At 41.5% G+C, this 19,523-nt stretch overlaps 2 protein-coding genes across 4 annotated transcripts in view; one reads left to right on the top strand and one right to left on the bottom strand.

Moving 5' to 3' along the window:
• The window catches only part of LOC144684165 (uncharacterized), a 43,483-nt gene extending 34,874 nt beyond the window's left edge, over window positions 1-8,609 (bottom strand). For both annotated transcript variants that reach the window (XR_013577425.1, XM_078547826.1), the window contains exons 1-2: window positions 8,576-8,609; window positions 4,931-5,086 (exon numbers count right to left, since the gene is read on the bottom strand). Coding sequence is in view for 1 of the 2 variants with exons in the window: in XM_078547826.1 (XP_078403952.1) it covers window positions 4,931-5,011 (81 nt within the window). In the remaining variant the exon portion in view is untranslated. The remainder of the gene's footprint in view (window positions 1-4,930; window positions 5,087-8,575) is intronic.
• A 160-nt stretch (window positions 8,610-8,769) lies between these two features.
• The window catches only part of rnft1 (ring finger protein, transmembrane 1), a 38,732-nt gene continuing 27,978 nt past the window's right edge, over window positions 8,770-19,523 (top strand). For both annotated transcript variants that reach the window (XM_078548225.1, XM_078548224.1), the window contains exons 1-5: window positions 8,770-8,927; window positions 10,509-10,999; window positions 15,917-15,993; window positions 16,372-16,472; window positions 18,521-18,674. In XM_078548225.1, the coding sequence (XP_078404351.1) occupies window positions 8,806-8,927; window positions 10,509-10,999; window positions 15,917-15,993; window positions 16,372-16,472; window positions 18,521-18,674 (945 nt within the window). In that variant the 5' untranslated portion in view covers window positions 8,770-8,805. The remainder of the gene's footprint in view (window positions 8,928-10,508; window positions 11,000-15,916; window positions 15,994-16,371; window positions 16,473-18,520; window positions 18,675-19,523) is intronic.

Here is a 19,523-nt window from a genome sequence, read left to right as displayed (position 1 = left end):
AATATAAAGAATGGCAGAGAATGACTAAAAGGTTAATCAGAAGAAAGAAATTAGAGTATGAGAGGAAGCTAGCTAGAAATGTAAAAATGGATAGCAAGAGTTTTTACAGGTATTTAAAAGGAAAGGAGTATGAAAAGTGAGGGTTGACCCTCTAGATAGTGAGAATGGGGAATTAATAGTAGATAATAAGGAAAAGGTGGATGAAATGAACAAATATTTTGCTTCTGTCTTCACTATAGAGGATACAAAAATCATTCCAGTAATAGCTGTAAATCAGGAGGTGGAAGAGAGGAAGGAACTTGGTGAAATTACAATCACCAGGGAAGCGGTACTGAGCAAACTGATGGATCTGTGGGCTGACAAGTCTCCGGGTCCTGATGGACTTCATCCTACGGTCTTAAAAGAGGTGGCTAGATTCTGGGAAGGTTTAATCAGACTGGAAAGTAGCAAATATAATCCCTCTATTCAAGAGGGGAGGGAGGCAGAAAACAGGAAACTATAGGCAAGTTAGCTTGATGTCTGTCATGGGGAAGGTGTTAGAATTGATCATTAAAGGGATTGTAGCTGGGCACTTAGAAAAACTCAGGATAATCGAGAAGAGTCAGCATGGTTTTGTGAAAGGGAAATCATGTTTGACCAATTTATTAGAATTCTTTGAAGGAATAACATGCGTCGTGGATAAAGGGGAGCCTGTAGATGTACTGTACTTGGATTTCCAGAAAGTATCTGATAAGGTGCCTCAGCAAAGGTTATTGTGGAATATAAAAGCTCAAGGTGTAGAGGGAAAATATTAGCATGGATAGAATATTGGCTGGCTGGCAGAAAACAGAGAGGATGTATAAATGGGTCTTTGTCTGATTGGCAGGATGTGACAAGTGGAGTCCCGCAGGGTACTGTGTTGGGGCCTTAGCATTTTGCAATTTACATCAATGACTTAGATGAGGGGAGTGAAAGCATGGGAGCAAAATTTGCAGGTGACACAAAGATAGGTAGGAAAGTATATTGTGAAGAAGACATAAGGAGTTTGCAGATGGATTTTGGTAGGTTGAGTGAGTGGGCAATAATCTGGCAGATGGAGTATATTGTGGGAAAATGTGAAGTTGTTTACTTTGGTAGGAAGAATATAAACAGAGAACAACTGCAGAATTCTGAGCTGCAGAGGGATCTAGGTTTTCTAGTGCATGAGTGACAAAAAGTTAGTAAGCAGGTACAGCACGTTATCAAGAAGGCTAATACTCTCCTTTATTACAAGAGGAATTGAACATATTAGTAAGGATGTTATGCATCAGTTATACAGGGCATTGGTGAGACCACATCCCGAATACTGTATGCAGTTTTGGTCTCCTTATTTAAGGAAGGATGTAAATGCATTGGAGGTGTTTCAGAGGAGGTTTACCAGATTGATTCCTGGAATGAGCGGGTTGTATTACAAAGGATAGGTTGGACAGGCTGGGCCTGTTTCCACTGGAGTTTAGGAGGATGAGGAATTACTTGGTAGAAGTGTATAAGATCCTGAATGTTCTTGACAAGGTGGACATTGAAAGGAAGTTTCCCCTTGTGGGTTAGTCCAGAACTAGGGAGCACCATTTTAAAATTAGGGGTTGCCCTTACAGGACCGAGGTGAGGAGACATTTTTTTCTCTCAGAGGTTTGTGGGACTTTGGAAGGTGATGAAGGCAGGGTCATTGAATATTTTTAAGGCAGAGATAGATAAATTCTTGTTAGGCATGCGAATCAAAGGTTATCGGGGGTAGATGGGAATGTGGAACTCGAAACATAAGCAGATCAGCCATGATGTTATTGAATGGTGGAGCAGGCTCGAGAGCCCGAATGGCCTACTTCGGCTCTTATTTAGTATGTTCGTATATTCAAATTATTTCCAGATGCTCTGATTTGTTTTTATCTCTAGAAAGCTAATTACTGTTACAGAGGAATCTGAACCAAAATAGGATAAAACACTTGCATAAAATAAAAAACTTATATGTTAAGATCTACAGAAACTGGATTTAAAGGTCACCTAATATCTGCTCAGATGAGTTGGAAGTGATTGCAAAGCAAGTTTACAAGTCTCCATTTATTCTACGATTATCTCGATATTTAAACTAACTCAGGAACCATAAAGTTGTGAACAAACTGTGTTGAAAGACTGAGTTATAATGAAACACTGGAAAAAGTTCTGCTCTTTAACTTGAAACTTATAGAGCACTTTTAGCACAATAAACCCTTCCAAACATTCACTATCTTGCTACATCTCCCCGCATTTTCAAAAGTCTCATATAGATCTATCTCTTGAACCACATCTTTGATAAACTTTTCCTCAACGTCTTGTTTTTCTCCTGGTGTTTGGGAACTTCAAAATCCAAGTGGTTGTAAGGAAAACTTACATTTACATTGTACCTTTCAAATCGTCATGATGTCCCAATGCTTCACAGCCAATTATTTATTTTAAGTGTAGTCACCGTTGCTACAGCGACAATGACGGCAGCTAATTTTCACACAGCAAGATCCCAAAAATAGCAATGGGATTAATCACCAGTTAATCTGCTTTGGTGGTGTTGGTTGAGGAAAGGATATTGATCAAGAGGCTTGGAATACTCTGTACTTTTATGAAAATATGCCATGGGATCTTCTACATCCACCTTCTTGACAACAGAACAAGAGACTTGAGAAAACCTAGTGAAATGTCAGGAAGAACTTCTTAATTCAAAAAGTGGTTTTCTAGACATGATATTGAAACCAAAATTCTAGAGTTATTCAGAATTTAATTGTGCGATATAAATGGGAGAACAAAGTGTTTTTTTCCCTCCCAGTTAGGATGCCTCTCTCATTTGTATTTACAATGCAAACTAAAGCTACAGATAGTCACTGTTAGCATTCCTCACATTGCACTGAAGAAGAAACAATGGTACCCCTAGTGGTGGAAAAAGGTAGTGTCACAAGCTGGATGGTCACAAGCTGGATGTTTTGGTGTTTCAGAATTATATAGGCCAGTTGGCAGATCATGCCTGTACAGCTCTTTGGAAGAGCTATCCAATAAGTTCAACTCCCCTGTTCATTCCCCATTGCAATGCAAATTATTCCTATTGAAATATATATTGAATTTGCTTTTGAAAGTTACTATTGAATCTACTTCCACCACCCTTTCAGGCAGTGCATTCCAGATCATTACAACTCACTACATATAAGAATTTCTCCTTATCTCCCCTCTGGTTTAATTTGCCAATTACAGTATCTAAAACCTGTGTCTTCTGGTTGCCGACTCTCATTCACATTAATTATCTTATCAAAACCTCTTGTATTTTGAATACCTTCATAGATTCGCGGAGATCTCCTGAGGTTACGTCAGCAGAAACCCAGGAAAAAATGGTGTAAATGGTTTTTTCAAGGTCTCCATCAACTTGTTACTAAAGTTACAGCAGGAAATTGGGCGAACTGCCATTGAATTTCCATATTTGCGCAAACACTTAAAAAAGAATATTACTTTAAAGTAAAGATTTAAATTTAAGATTTTTAAAATTTATTATTTTTATTGGGATGTGGGCATCACTGGCAAGGCCAGCATATGTTGCTCATCCCCAGTTGCCTTTGAGAAGGTGATGGTGAGCCGCCTTCTTGAACTGCTTCAGTTCATGTGGTGCAAGTACACCCATAGCACTATTAGGGAGTTCCAGGATTTTGACCCAGCGACAGTGAAGGAATGGCGATATTGCTCCAATTCAGGATAGTGTGTGGTTTGGAGGGGAACTTGCAGGTGGTGGTGTTCCCATGCATCTGCTGCCCTTGTCCTTCTGGTGGTAGAGGTCATAAGTTTGGAAGATGCTGTTGAAGGAGCCTTGGCAAGTTGTTGCAGTGCATCTTGTAGATGGTACACACTGCTGCCACTGTGCATTGGTGGAGGGAGTGAATGTTTAGGTCAGTGGATGGGGTACCAATCAAGCAATCTGTTTTGTTCTGGGTGAGGTCAAGCTTCTTGAGTGTTGTTGGAGCTGCACTCATCCAGACAAGTTTAGATTATTCCATCACGCTCCTGACTTGTGCCTTATAGATGGTGGACAGGCTTTGAGGAGACTGGAGGTGAGTTACTCACCACAGAATTCCCAGCTTCTGATCTGCTCTTGTAGCCACAGTCTGGTCCAGTTCAGTTTCTGGTCAATAGTAACCCCAGGATATTGTCAGTGGGGGAATTCAGCAACAGTAAATACCATCGAATGATAAGGGGAGATGGTTAGGTTCTTTCTTGCCAGAATGTGGTCATTACCTGGCACTTGTGCGGTGCCAAAGTTACTTTGAGAAACAGAATGCACAGACATCTCCTGAAACTTTGTTCATGGTAAACTGGATGACATACTAGTTTATAAAAGCGCTACAGCCTGTAGTGCACAATCTGTTACTACTCTGCTGCTGAGGTGGAGGTGTGCTTATCCTTGGCCTGTCTCTTTAAGGTCACATGTAAGGGCTGTATGTTAAGAACAGTCTTCAGACTGGAATTTGCTGTAAACATCTGGCTGCAGGTCAGAAAGAAATACCTGTAAATGACTGCTCTCCAATATTTTTCTTAACATTCTGAAACTTTTGATGGATGCATTCAACCTTCGTATAGACAGATGATCAATATATGAGGGGAGATACTCCCGCATGTACTGCCAGGTACACCAGATTGCCTGGCTGTGTCAAATTATCAGGAAATCGGTCATACAGCATCACTGTAATGGAGCCCATCTGATTTCCCTCTAGGTGCTCCAAATGGCAGGGTTTTCCAGCTTCTGCCATGCACCCAGATGTGAACCCAGGAAAGGGTTGGGCAATAAATGCTGGCCTAGCCAGCGACATTCACATCCCATGAACAAATTTTTAAAAATTTCTTCCTATGACCAAGTGTTCCTTTCATGCTTTAGAGATTTCTGAAAGATGAAATCCAGTCACATGCTCACCCTGTGCCATGGTTTCCCAGGCAATAAAGTCTCCTGGAGACTGGCGTCCAGCCAATCCACCTTGAAGGGATGGTAATTCATGGTAGCCCCAGATGATATTCAGGACTTCTTGAGATATATATCCGCCATCAATAATTTTTAGAGTCCTAATGTCAGCTGCAATATAAACAATAAACCCCTGACAAGTTAGTTTAGTTTTATGAAATGTTATACCGTAGATCCTCAAAATAAATGTCACCTCAGAAACAAAGATTGCCTGTAGAAATAATATGAAATCATAAACAATTTTATTTCTGCAAAACAATGTATTTTTAGATAGAGCTAATTCTTGGCTCAGGTACATGGTTGTACAGTACCTCGATTAAATGGTCGTTATACATGTGTGAGGCATGACGTTAAATGTCGACAGGCTTTTTGGCTGCAAAAGATATTACAGTCAAATTTGAATTTGCTTTTGCATGATACTCACACATGAGTATTTCACAGGGTAAGCAAACTCCTCCATTGACACAAAAGGTTTGTTTATCCAGGAAATGGCTCTGACAACAACAACTGGAAATTTATATAGCACCCCTAACATAGTAAAACATTCCAAGCCTTTTCAAAGATATATTATCAGATAAAACTTGACACCCAGGTAGGACATATAAGTTTGAATGAGTGTTTTAAAAGAGAAATGTGATGAGGTTTAGGAAGGGAATTCCAGAACTTAGGGCATAGGCAGCTGAAGGTATGGCCACCAATAGTGGAGTGATGGGAGTTAGGGATGTGCAAGAGGCCAAAATAGGAGGAGTCCAGAGACCTTGGAGCATTGTGGGCTGGAGGAGGTTACAGAGATAAGGAGAAGTGAGGCTACAGGGCGACTAGAAAATAAAGGTGAGAATTTTAAAGTACAGATCAGTAAAATCAAGGGTTTAATTCTAGCTAATCTGGCCACTGCATAAATATTCTCTAAATTTTGACACCATTTGGCAGTTGACACGGAAACAAAAACATCTTAAATGGTAGCCTTTGCAATGACTTCAGAGACAGTTTAGAGTTTCTCTATCCAGGACATTTTTGAATCATAATAAAGCAGGAAGGTGAGGTTTAATCTCTGGTCTGTGCTAATTTAATTGAGCTGAGCCGGGATGATAGTCTAGTGACACTACAATTAACTTTCCAAACCGGTGACCTCTACCACCTCAAAGGACAAGGTGAGCAGATGCATAGGAATACCAAGAATTCAAGTTCCCTTTCAAGCCACACACCATCCTGACTTGGAACTATACCGCTGTTCCTTCACTGTCACTGGGTCAAAATCCTGGAACTCCCTTCCTAACAGCAGTGTGGGTGTTCTTACAACACATGGACTGCAGCAATTCAAGAAGACAGCTTACCATCACCTTCTCAAGGGCAATTAGGTATGGGCAATAAATGCTGGCCTAGCCAGTGATGCCCACATCCCATGAACAAATAAAATAAAACCTTAGCAGTCTTGCTTTAGAAACAGAAAAAATACCAATCCTGTTGTTATCCAGCTACATCTGCTGGAATGCACATACACAGACATCACAGGTGAGAACCGGATTGACCTCTTGATTCTGCACCACCCGCCCCCACCAGCTGAATGTATCATAGGCTGACCATACATCCCCGTTTTTCAGGGATGGTGTCTGAATGAGATATTGGGTCCCCAGACAAAATGTTCCTTGAAGAGTCCCTGGTTCATGAAACCTGTCCCCAAATAAATACCCTAACTATTAATAGCCCTGCAGTTCAAATCAGCACCCTGAGCTGCCCTGAAGTTAGTCGATAAAGTTGGCCGGGTTATGCAGATTTCAATTGGTCCGATGTCAATCTCCTGTTTTCAGGCAGTAGAAGGAGTGGACTTGCTGGAGGGCTTCAATTATGCAGAGATCACTCCCTGTGACCATAGTGTGCAATGCCCGTTCCCCACCCAATCTCTGGATGGTGGTCGGATCACATGCAGTCTTCCTGTGATATTCGATTGAAAACAGCTCAAGCCAAAATGTTCAAATAACAGGAGCTACTGGTAACTGGACAAACGAGTGGTGGATGTCCCAGGAGCCGCCTCAGAGTGCGGTCTGTGGACTCAGATGGTGTGGGTGGGTGTGCATGTCCCTGAATTAGCTTTAGAAAATACGCTCACCCTAATATATGGTTGACACTCACTGTGCAGACCTATGCATGCAGAGCGGTGTTTGGGCATGGCATGGAATCAAAGGCCAGCAAGCAGTTAATGCCTTTGGGTGGGGTGGAGAAGAGAAAATAGGGAAAAATACATTTTAAAAAAATTTTAAGAAAGCATGCAAGTTTTTTTGGTTAAAAAAAAACATTGCTCTCCTTACAAAAAAGTGATTTATACCACTCAGAAACAGAAAATGCGACAACGATGTGTTATGCACCTCCTGTGAAAATTCCCTCCTAAGACTACTGTGGGAAAACTTACCAAGTAACAAACAACAATTTGTTACATAGGAACAGGAGTAGGCCATTTGGCCCAACGAGCCTCATCCGTCATTCAATTAGATCATGGCTGATCATTTACCTCAACACCACTTTGCCGGGCTATCCCCATAACTCTTCATGACATTAGTATCCAGAAATTCTTACTTAAGGAAGGATGTAAATGTGTTGGAAGCAGTTCAGTGAAGGCTTAGCAGACTAATACCTGGAATGGCGGGTTGTCTTCCGGGGAAAGGTTTGACAGGCTAGGCTTGTATCCGTTGGAGTTTAGAAGAGTAAGAAGCAATATGATTAAAACATATAAGATCCTGAGGGGTCTTGACAGGGTGGATGTGGAGAGAATGTTTCCTCTTGTGGGAGAATCTAGAACTAGGGGTCACTGTTTAAAAATAAGGCATCGGCCATTTAAAACTGAGATGAGGCAAAAAATTTTCTCTCAGAGGGTTATGAGTCATTGGAATTCCATTCCTGAAAAGGTGGTGGAAGCAAGGTCTTTGAATATTTTTAAGGCAGAGGTGGACAGATTCTTGGTAAGCAAGGTGGGGGGGGGGGGGGGGGGAATAGGTTATGGCGGGGGGGGGGAAGCGGGATGCAGATTTGAGGTTACTATCAGATTAGCCATGATCTAGCAGAGCAAGCTTGAGGGTTTGAATGGCATACTCCTGTTCCTTGTTTGTATGTATTGATTTCTGTCTTGAACATGCTATCAATGATTGACCTTTCACAGCCCTCTGGCGTAAAGAATTCCAAAGATTCACCACCCACTGAGTGAAGAAATTCCTTCTCACCTCGTTTTTAAGTGGCTTGCCCCTTAATCTGAGATTGTCTCCCCTGGTTCTAGACTCACCAACCCTTTGCATTTACATAGCGCCTTTAACGTCGTAAAAAATTACAAAACTCTAGGCAGGAAGGATTATCAGACAGAATTTGACACCGAGAGACATTAGGGCGGGTGAACAAAAGCTTATTCCAAGGCGGAAATTTTTAATTCCCTCATTTGAACGACGTCCCGCCAGACTGAGGAATACGAGTCTGAAAGAAACGCTGTACTTGAACAGAACAGACAAAGAAATATAAAACAAAACTAGGAAGGCAGAAAATGGAGGTCATTAGAACACGATGTGTTAATTTAAGAGTGAAATCTTAGAGCCTGGAGGCCGTGAATTAAATATTTACCTGTTCACAACTCCTTGTTAAACACGTTACCATGGCAACAAAGCGACGTCGAACGTCGCTGCGTTAGCGGGCGGTTGGCCGTTTAAAAAAATGTCAAATGGTTTTCTATATTGAACAGAAAAGGAGGCCCTATTGTTCTTAAAGTAAAGTCACATTCTTTATGCTGTGCCTTATCGTTTTTTTTTTGTTTTTAAATAAAAATTAGAGAAAGTAAATGTGACCTCTCACCTATGACCTCTTCCTGGTTCGTTTGTGACACTGGCCGAGGAAATGGCTGTCGAGGGTTGAGGGAGGTGAAGAGCTGGGTGACGCTGGGCTTTTCCAGCATGAAACACCGGCCTCAGAATGACAGGTAAATACCCGAGGATTCATTTAAAAAAATACCCAGGATAATTTGGAAAGGTGCGGGATTTGCATTCACTTTTTGCCGCTGTTGTTGAGACCGATTTGCTTCACTTTCGGTTCCAGGGAATGTAGTGTCTTGACAAGAGGCCTCGTCTGTTTTCTTTTTACTAACTCAGGCCCGGGGACATACAATTCCCACGGTACTGTGATTTTTACACCCCCCTTTATTTATATTATACGCAGAGAAACGTCTTGCATTTATAATCAAGCTCTCAGGAGGCTCCAAAGTGCTGCACAGGCAGTTAACTACTTTTGAAGTGTCTGTCGTTATACATTGAAATCTGGCAGCCAGTTTGCGCACAGCAAGCCCCCACCTCCTCTTCACACCCACCCCCAACAGCAAATGAAAGAAATATAAAGTTTACATATTTTTGGCGGTATTGGTTGAGCAGTGAATGTAAGGCACGACTTGGGATCTTTTCTTGTTCCCTTAAATAGATAAATAAAGTTTTTGTTTAATGTCCCAACCAAATGGCAGCACTATGACAATGCAGCACTTCCTCAGCACCGCACTGAAGTGTCAGACTAGGTTGTGTGATCTGGAGTGGGTCTTCAATCATTCAAAGTTTGAGCACAAAAATCTATGTTGACACTCCAGTTCAGTACTGAGGGAGTGCTGCACTGTCAGAGGTGTCATCTTTCGAATGAGACCCAATGAACAGATCAGACAGATGTAAGAGATCCCATAGCATTATTTCGGAAAGGGAAGTTATCCTTGGTATCCTGGCTAATATCTATCCCTCAATCAACATTACAAAAACAGATTATCTGGTCATTTATCACATTGCTGTATGTGGGAGCTTGCTGTCTGCAAAGTTGGCTGCTGCATTTCCTACAATACAATAGTGACTGCACTTCAAAAATACTTAATTGGCTTAAAGAGCTTTAACTGTCCTGTGGTCATGAAAGGTCCTATAGCAATGCCTTTTTTCTGAGTCAGAAGAGAGTGCTACCCTCTGAGTCAAAGTTGCCAATATCTGCGCACAGCAAGCCCTCACCTCCTCTCTTCACACCCACCCCCAACAGCAAATGAAAGAAATATAAAGTTTACATATTTTTGGCAGTATTGGTTGAGCAGCGAATGTAAGGCAGTCTTACTGAAAAGAGGAATCCTTGAATGGAATTATGATCTTACACCTACCAAGTAGGGCCCAGATTATTTTGTGGGAACTGGTTGCCTATCACTCGGGCACAGATCCCCGACATAAAAAGATCGTTACATTTGTGTAAATTTTACGTAGTTAATGTGCGACATATTATCAGCACCAAGTAGCATGGACAGATGCAACATGGGCACCTATTCTTTTCTATGACTGGAATCAGGACAAGCCATCCATGGGTTGTCTCTGGTGCCTCCTAGAAGCCCGCTGGCAGCCTAGATGGGAAGAGACCATGCACCTGTCCTCTATTCAGCAGAAACTAAGGAGGTGAAAGGGGGAAGCTTATCCAAAGTGCCTCTTCTGTGATAAATTGTAAAGTGAGTTCCAATGTGGGACCTAATGTGCTGTTTTGATTTTTAATGGTACAGGAGACATTCGGGTCAGAACTCTGGAGCACTGTACAGACCAGGGATCCTAAACAGCCAGGCAGGAAGAGGATCTGAAATGCAGAAGGAATTTGTCACCGCGCACACAAGCATCAGCCATCACCATACGCAGCCATTAAATGGAACTGTAGGAGAAATCATGGATTCACATCCTGCTTTATTTGTTGGGACTCCAGAGAATGTGTTGCATCCTTCCAAAGAAGCGGAAGTTCAAATCCAGGTGGATGCATCTGAAGACCAGAGCAGCAGACTTGGGGCAGGTGTCCAGCATGCAAATTCTTCACATTCAAACTTGCATTCGCATTCACGTTATCATCCCAGGGCAGAGGGTCCTGCTGGAGAAAGTTCTGAACTAGATGACAGGGAACCCACCAGCTCAATTTCAGAACTTCGGTACATCTTTCTATGGCTTCAGAAGAGCCTCCCGTACATTCTTATCCTTTGTGCCAAACTGGTTTTCCAGCATGCATTAGGTATGAGAGACATTTCAGAAGAATGGTTTACATGTGGCTGTTTTTTTTATGAATTGCATTTTAATATTGAAACTATTTATTCAGCTCTGAGATTCCGATGTCATTCCCTGGTCTCCTGCGGTGGGAGGCCAGGTGACTGGACCCCTGAGAGTTTTCAGGGCTTGTATCTTTTGTAAAACTTTAAAAATGTTCTGAAAGCAGTTTATAACACGTCCTCAAACTGTCCTCGGGTGATATTTTGGTTAATAAAGGAGCTGTGCAGTGTGGAACTGAGCAGTACAGACAGACCAGAAAGTTTCCTGTTTCAATTCCCATGTCATACTAAATAAGCTTATCTCACCTGGGGAACCAATAGGAATGCTACAATTTATTTTCATGTCCTAAGCTTGGGAAGGAATGAGTCAGCCATGGTTCCCATCCTGATGACTGGAAGTGATACTTGCCCATACCAACAAACTAATTTTCTAGTGAGTGTGGTTCTCCAGCTGTGATGGGCTATGGTTAAGTAGCTTCCCAACATTCACTGTTTAGCCTCGTACCTGAAGAATATCCACTTGAAAGATACGGGAGCAAGCCCTATGGAGCTGAATCTCAGGATGAGCTGATGTCTTCAGGAGAAGAGGAGAGCAAACTGAGGGGGGAGGCCCAAAAACACTTGTAAAATTCAGTTCTTTGCAGCATATCCTTTGGAGATGTGCAGTCAGCCGGTCCCAGTGCTTCTCTTTTGGAGAAGGCTACTTTTAAAATTCCTGCTGTTGTATGTTTTTTCCTGAATTGAATTGAAATGAGGCTACTTTTCCCTCCAGATTACCACCTGTTAGCACCCTGCTTTGCTTTAAGCAAGTCTATGGCTACTTAAGCTCTCACGATAATAAGTGGAAAGCTACAAAATCACTAAGTATAAATACAAACGCTGTCTGCAGATGGAGTAACAACAATTGTCACTGGAACCTCTGAGGTTCACATTAGAAGAGACTTATTTTGAATGTTTCTGTTATTTGCTTCTTTTTGCCCATTTTACCCTCTGCTAGGGTATAGGACATTTTCTGGTGTCTTTGTAAGTGGCTGTTCTTTAAGTCTGGGCAGTGATTCTGCCCTAAGTCAACATTCACAGTCATTCAATTTTGAACAAGGGATCAAAGAGACAGGACCCCTGGTTCTTTCCAGCAAGAGTCATCAAATAGAGATTGAGTGGCAAGACCCTCTCTCTTTCTAGCAGAGGTCAGGGAGGAGAAGCAGAACTCCCCGACTGATTCCCCCCACCCCCCGCCAAATGACTTTCTGATCTGCATGGGTATTGCATGCTTCTATCTCCTGCACCATCAAAATTTTTCTATGATCCTGATTTTAGTTGTTGGTAATGGTGATGAGTTCAGCTGGTTGCTTAAGTGGGTGGTTCAATAACACAGATGAAACTGTTTGTTGGAACTTCAGCAAAAAGTTTTCTATAAACTTACAACAATTGATGGAGCAGCATTTCCGAAATGTACAGCGCCACAAATTCCCATTTCCAAATACATAAATTAACAGGCTTTTATCCACAGGCTCAAATTTGAACCAGCTTTCCTGCTGGAGAGTCAAAAAAAATCTTGCAAGATTCCAGAATCTTGCTGCCACAATGGAATGGTCAAAGGTAGCAAACAGCCTGGGACAGGGTTTTTAAAAATGTATTCGTTCTCTGAACATGGGCATTGTAGTCTAGGCCAGCATGCATCGCCCATCCCTAATTGCCCTTGAGAAGGTGGTGGTGAGCCACTCCTTGAATAACTGCAGTCCTTGTGGTGTAGGTACACCCACAGTGCTGTTAGGGAGTTTGAGAATTTTGACCCAGCGACAGTGAAAGAATAACAATGTAGTTCCAAGTAAGGATGGTGTGTGGCTTGGAGGGAAACTTGCAGGTGCTTGTGTTCCCATGCATAGGCTGCTCTTGTCCTTCTAGGTGATAAAGGTCGTGGGTTTGGAAGGTGCTGTCGAAGGAACCTTGGTGAGTTGCTGCAGTGCATCTTGTAGATGGTACACGCTGCTGTCACTGCATGTTGGTGGTGGAAGGGTTGAACGTTTAAATTGGTGGATGGGGTGCCAATTAAGTGGGCTGCTTTGTTTTGGTTGGTGTTGAGCTTCTTGAGTGTTGTTGGAGCTGCATTCATCCAGGCAAGTGGAGGTATTCCATCACACTCCTGACTTGTCTTATAGATGGTGGACAGGCTTTGGGCAGTCAAGATTTGAGTTACTTTCCACAAAAGTCCCAGCCCCTGACTGTTCTTGTAGCCACAGTATTTATATTGCTGGTCAATGGTAACCCCCAGGATGTTGATAGTGGGGGATTCAGTGATGGTAATGTCATTGAACATCAAGGGGCGATGGTTAAATTCTCTCTTGTTAGAGATAGTCGTTGCCTGGCACTTGTGTGGTGTGAATGTTACTTGCCACTTATCAGCCCAAGGTTGAATATTGTCCAGGTCTTGCTGCATGTGGACATGGACTGTATCTGAGGAGATACAAATGGTGCTGAACATTGTGCAGTTATCAGCAAATATCCCCACTTCTGACCCTATGATGGAAGGAAGGTCATTGATGAAACTACTGAAGATGCTTGAAGCACTGAAGAAGGGCCTAAGCTATTACCCTGAGGAACTCCTGCAGTGATGTCCTGACCTGCAACAACCTCAACTATCTTCCTTTGTGCTAGGTGTGACTCCAACCAGTGGAGAATTTTCCCCCTGATTCCCATTGTCTCCAACTTTGCTACGGTTCCTTGATGCCACACTCGGTCAAATGCTGCCTTGATGTCAAGGGCAGTCACTCTCACCTCCCCTCTTGAGTTCAGTTATTTGAACCAAGGTTGTAATGAGGTCAAGAGCTGAGCAGCCCTGGCGGAACCCAAACGGAGCATCAGTGAGCAGGTTATTCCTGAGTAGGTGTTGCTTGATAGCATTGACGTTGACACTTTCCATCACTTCCTGATGATCGAGAGTAGACTGATGGGTCAGTAATTGGACGGGTGGATTTGTCCTGCTTTTTGTGGACAGGATACAGCTGGGTAATTTTCCACATTACTGGGGAGATGCCAGTGTAGTAGCTGTAATGGAACAATTTGACTTGGGGTGCCGCTAATTCTAGTGCACACTCCTTCAGTAGTATTGCTGGAGTGTTGTCAGGTTTAATAGCCTTTGCTCTGTCCAGTGTCTTCAGCTGTTTCTTGATGATATATGGAGTGAATCGAATTGGCATCTATGATGCTGGGGACCTCAGGAGGAGTATGAGATGGAGCATCCACCTGGCACTTCTGGCTGAAGATGGTTGAAAATGCAAATTTGGCAGGGGGGAGGAGAATGAAAAATTGGGGGTATATCTAAATTAAAACATGAACTCAACACCATACATCAGCCTCTTGTGAATCTATTCCATTCCTGGCCTTGACCATGTGAGCTCACGGATTCCAAAAAGAATCAGTTATGCTTTTAGTTCTGCAATCTTCGGTCAGTTAATTTTAAAGTCATCTGGGTGTAGCCTGTACTTCTGATTTCCCACTAAACAACCTTTTGAAAAGCTGACAAACCAAGGTGAAAGGTAGAGGCCCATAGTGGAGGGCAGCAGAGAGCTTACAATGCAATAAATCGATCTTCCAACACAATGCAGATGTAGGGAGGTAGAAAAATGTGCAGAGCAGCGTCTCCAGAAGTTGGGAGGAAAAGAATTAATCTTTAGAGATGGATACAGGAAATATTGCAATGCAAAAAGAAGTGACAGAAGAATTGTATTCACCAAAAATTTAATTCTAACTTGGACACCAAGGGTTCTGCCACTTGAAAGTGTTGGGATTGTGTCAATCAACTGGCGGTAATGAGTTACAGTTTATGATAAATTTAAGTTATTGATTGTCTTATCAAAGTGGCAGACTTGATTTAACAATGGATGTTTGTTCAGTCTGTACTTTATTTGAGTCATGTGAGTTAGTGGAAGAGAGCACATGCCCTTCAGTAATATAAATGTTGCTGGAAAACCCGACTTGTAACAAGGAACTTGGAGTTTGAGATTGAATGGCTCCCCAATATTTATGTGAAATTGAAATCTTTGTTTGTATAAAAAGCAATCAGTTGGATAGGGCTCTTTGCTGTAGCTGGGCAATGATGATCAGGTGTCTCAATTATTACAGACTTGGGACCCTCTTCTGGGTTTGCTTCAGTCAAAGGTTGAGGTCCTGTATCAAGTGCAATAGATCTTGAGTTTGCTAAAAAAAAATGTAATCCAAGTATCTGCATGCTGTGTTTTCCATTTCCTTGTTATTTCTGATGCTTCAAGTCTGTTGGTTATTGGCAACCTGGGAGTAGGTGCCTTTGGTAGAAGTTGCAGAATGAATGTGGAAAGCATTCTTTGTTTCTATTGTTGCATTAGGCAATTGTACACAAAATATCTTGCTCCAAGGCTACATTTTAACTTGCAGTTTAAGAAAGACCTGCATTTATATAGCGCCTATCACAACCTTGGGACACCCAAGGCATTTACAGCCAGTGAAGTACTTTTTGAAGTGTAGTCACCATTGTAATGTATGAAATGTGGCAGCCAATTTGCACACAGCAAGCGGTCACATGCAGGAGTGTGATAACCAGGCTTTCTTTCAGTGATATTAGTTAAGGGAAAAATATTGACCAGGACACCGGGGAAAATTCACCTTCAAAATATAGGCGTTTGCATCCATCTGAGAGGGTCTTGGTTTAATGTCTTATCCACTATACCACATAAACACACTAACTAGGAGCAACTGAGGTGGCCAAGTATCCAGGTGTCTCTCGTGTGGTGTGTTTAGGTTTACATCACAGTTCAGATAAATATTTGCCCTTCTCCGCTTATGTGAAATTTTTTTTTTATTAACAAATTTCCACTCCAGTCAATCACAACTATTTTTTGTTCTGTTAGGTATTGCAGTCGGTGTCGGACTGTGCATAACTTTCCTTTATGCAAACAAGATAATTATAAATCAGGTCTTCCTCCAGGTAGGTTTCTTTTATTTAAAAACATTTTGCCAGTTTTTCTCCCTCTGCTCCTGAAGCCATTGCCTCCTAACTGGGATAAGTCTCCAATATATCCCCTGCATAAGTGGTCAATATTCATGTCGAACTTTATTCCAAGGCTGTCATTGTGACTCATTTGGTAAATTCGCTGAACCAGGTAAAATCAGACAAGTCAGTAGTTTCATCAAAAATGTCCCAAATGATGGATTCTAGGTGGCACATTCACTTGCTGCTAACACAATTTGATAAACATTATTACAGTCATCCTGTGTGTTAAGATATTTACCGTGATGAGTGTGATGCATGATAATTTTCTTTAACTGTACAAATTCAGACTGAAAGTGAATTCTTTTTTTTTAGGAGCGGCGTTCTAAATTACAATGTGGTTGGTTGGTTGCATTTCTAACAGCCTCCACCCTTCTCCTCTATGACACTTTTCGGTCCCAGTCACTTTTCTACAGGTACTTTTATATGTAATGCAAAATAATAATGAACTTCAAGTGAAGTTAGAGATTTTTCTTACACTTCTACAGATTCCTAGAATAAAGCACTTAGTGTTGTGTTGGTGAATTCCTTAATTGGAGTGAATTTGAAGGTTATGGCTAGAGATGATTAGTGACTAGGGTAAAAAAAAAATGTTCCCGAGCTACAGGCATTGTGGAAAAGTTTCACTAGTGAAAGCAAAGACAAATCGAGTAGGTCATAAGGTTAGGTAGGTATGTAGGGGATTTAATCACAGAATCATAGAATTATAGAATGGTTACAACATAGAAGGAAGCCATTTGGCCCATTGTGTCCATGCTGACTCTTTGCAAGAGCAACTCAGTCCCACACCCTGCCTTTTACCTGTAGCCATGCAAATCTTTTTTATTCAGTTAATTATCTAGTTTCCTTTTGAAAATCATGATTGACTCTGCCTCCACCACATTCTCAGGCAGTGTATTCCAGATCCTAACCAGTTGCTGCGTTTTTAAAAAAAAAGGTATTCATCGTTTCACCTGTATTTTTTTGCCAATCCCTCTAAATGGATGTTACCTTTAGGCAGTGGGAGGATCCGGGAGAAACATTGCAGAATTTTCCTATAAGAGATCAAACAATTTGGGTAGAAACAAGAAGTTATGTGGAAGGAATGAGCTTGATGGGCTGAATTCCTGCTCTTGACCATCTTGTCGAGGATGTTGTTGAATGGAGTTTTACACTAACCCTACAGGGGTGATGAAGTATGAGGTTAAGTCAGTCCAGGTTGCTTTTTCACCCCTTGTTCCCAGAGTGCCCATCTTAAGAACAATATTGACGATGGCCTGAACTTCAATCTTAACTGCTCCCGTAGCTGGGGATCATTGTGAGGTTTAGGAGAGCTGAGGAGAAGGGACAATGCATGCTTTAACTAGACTCGTGCCACTTAAATCACAGCTCCTACTGGTTAACTGTGAGACATATTGAGCCATGACTAATCCACATTTCATACTGCTTCACTCCTACAGGCAGGTGATTTGTAAGGGGTTATTGGGAGAAGAAAATTGCAAAGAGGGTGAAGGGGAGGGCGGGGTCAAAAAAATGGAATCCAAGTTTACAATAGAACTGGGCAGACAAAATGTGAGGCCCAGTTTAATTTCAGTAGAATAATCCTGCTGTTGATTATAATACCTGCTAAAACTGAAACATCTTTTTGAATTGACTTTGTGTAGGTATGTGTGGTAACCAGGTCTGTACCAGCAGTGTAATGAATGATTATTTAGCTTATTTTATATCAACTTGCATTTATGCAGTGTGGAAAAATTTCCCAGAGTGCCAGAGGCGTCATCAGACAAAAAATGGATGATGGGTTTAGCTGTTTGAGGGATATTGGCCAAGATTCCTATTAATGGCCTCTTCTTGCTTGGAGGGTACCAAATGTGACATTTAATTCTGTTTTTAAAAAAAAATTAGCTTTATGAAAAGCAAATTAAAGATCCTGTGAATGGATCATAGGTCCTTGCTTTACTCTGACATGCTAAATGATATTTATATTCCAGTGAAGTGAAATTGATTCAGATCAGATGTTTCACTTCTTTGTGTGAAGATGAACCAGTTAGAATTAAATTTATTAATTCTTAGCAACAGGACAAGTCTGTGTTAAAAGGATCCAAGCCAGTTGGTGAAGCCGAAACCAAGACACAGAGCTTTTCTTTATTCAGAGAGCTTATTGACTTGCTCAGTCCCACAGCTCTCCTTCAACTCAATCCAGTGTCTCAGCAATTCCTTACTTATAGTCTCTTTCGATCAAACAAACATCAATACATTTTTTAAAAATCAGTAAATCAGAGGGGGTGACAGCCCCTGGTGGGGCACTGTAACTAAAACAAATCCCTTATTTATGTGTGTTCAAAGACAATTAATACCATCACCTGTTTCTCTTAATGTCTTGTCAATTACATTGTTAAGGTTAACAGTCTGAACTATGTTTTTTTTAATTCAGCGCAAATAATGTTTGCTAAATTTCAAATTTATTGCCTTCTTTCCTTTGCAGCTTAATCTTCCTGCATCCCAATGTCGATCCTGTCGAATTCTGGGATGTGCTATGGATTGTGGGAACTGCAGACTTCATATTGAAGTTCCTCTGTATGGGGTTCAAGTGCCTTATCCTATTGGTACCTTCGCCACTGATGTCATTCAAGTCGAGGGTAAGCTTAGTGAAGATGATCTGAGCTTGTGATCATTTACATTCTGAATCAACAAACATGTCTGGGACAAAATATCCACATTTTAAAGTCACCAACTTTTCTTCTATTGAAGCACTGATTTCCTATTGCTAACACACTTTGGACACTTTCAAATGACATTTACTGAGAGAAGGAAAATCTTAGTGGATTGTAATTGTGGTAATTTTTCTGAACTATGTTTCATCAGTGTCTAAGCTTGTCATATTCTTGCCACTTTGTTTTACCTGGCAGCATCTAGATTCTTTCCGTATATGCTGTTCCTATTCAAAATGTGGTTCTCCATTGACTGTGAGAATATAAACTTGACTTTCTCATTGCTTTCTGGATGTGACGCTCTTGAATTGTCATCAGGAACAGCTTAATTTTTCAGGAAATAGGAAGTGGATGGAGCTTTAAAGCATTGCAAACGGCAGACATCTTTTTCCTTTCTTGCCAATGTTTTCGCTTTTCCTCCTGTCCTAAAGTTATTCTTACCATGTTGCAGTCTGTTTTCATGGGTGCTGACCATTTCCCCACATCCTACCTAAGTAGCTGTCATTTTATATGTAAGTCAATGGTAAATGGTAGCAAGTTATTCGACTGCAGAGGCATCACAGCTGAGCACAATCCTGGCACTGTCCACCATCCAGCTCATTCTTACTTCTGATCACAATAAGCCCTGCTATTCGCAATATATATTAATGATTTAGGTGAGGGAACTAAATGTAATATCTCCAAATTTGCAGATGACACAAAGCTGGGTGGGAGGGTGAGCTGTGAGGAGGATGCAGAGATGCTTCAGGGCGATTTGGACAAGCTGAGTGAGTGGGC

The sequence above is a fragment of the Cetorhinus maximus genome, chromosome 9 (assembly GCF_964194155.1).
Source record: "Cetorhinus maximus chromosome 9, sCetMax3.hap1.1, whole genome shotgun sequence".
In the NCBI taxonomy this organism is placed as follows: domain Eukaryota; kingdom Metazoa; phylum Chordata; class Chondrichthyes; order Lamniformes; family Cetorhinidae; genus Cetorhinus; species Cetorhinus maximus.
The sequence above is the reverse complement of the archived record's forward strand: the minus strand, read 5'-3'. Positions and strand labels throughout refer to the sequence as shown.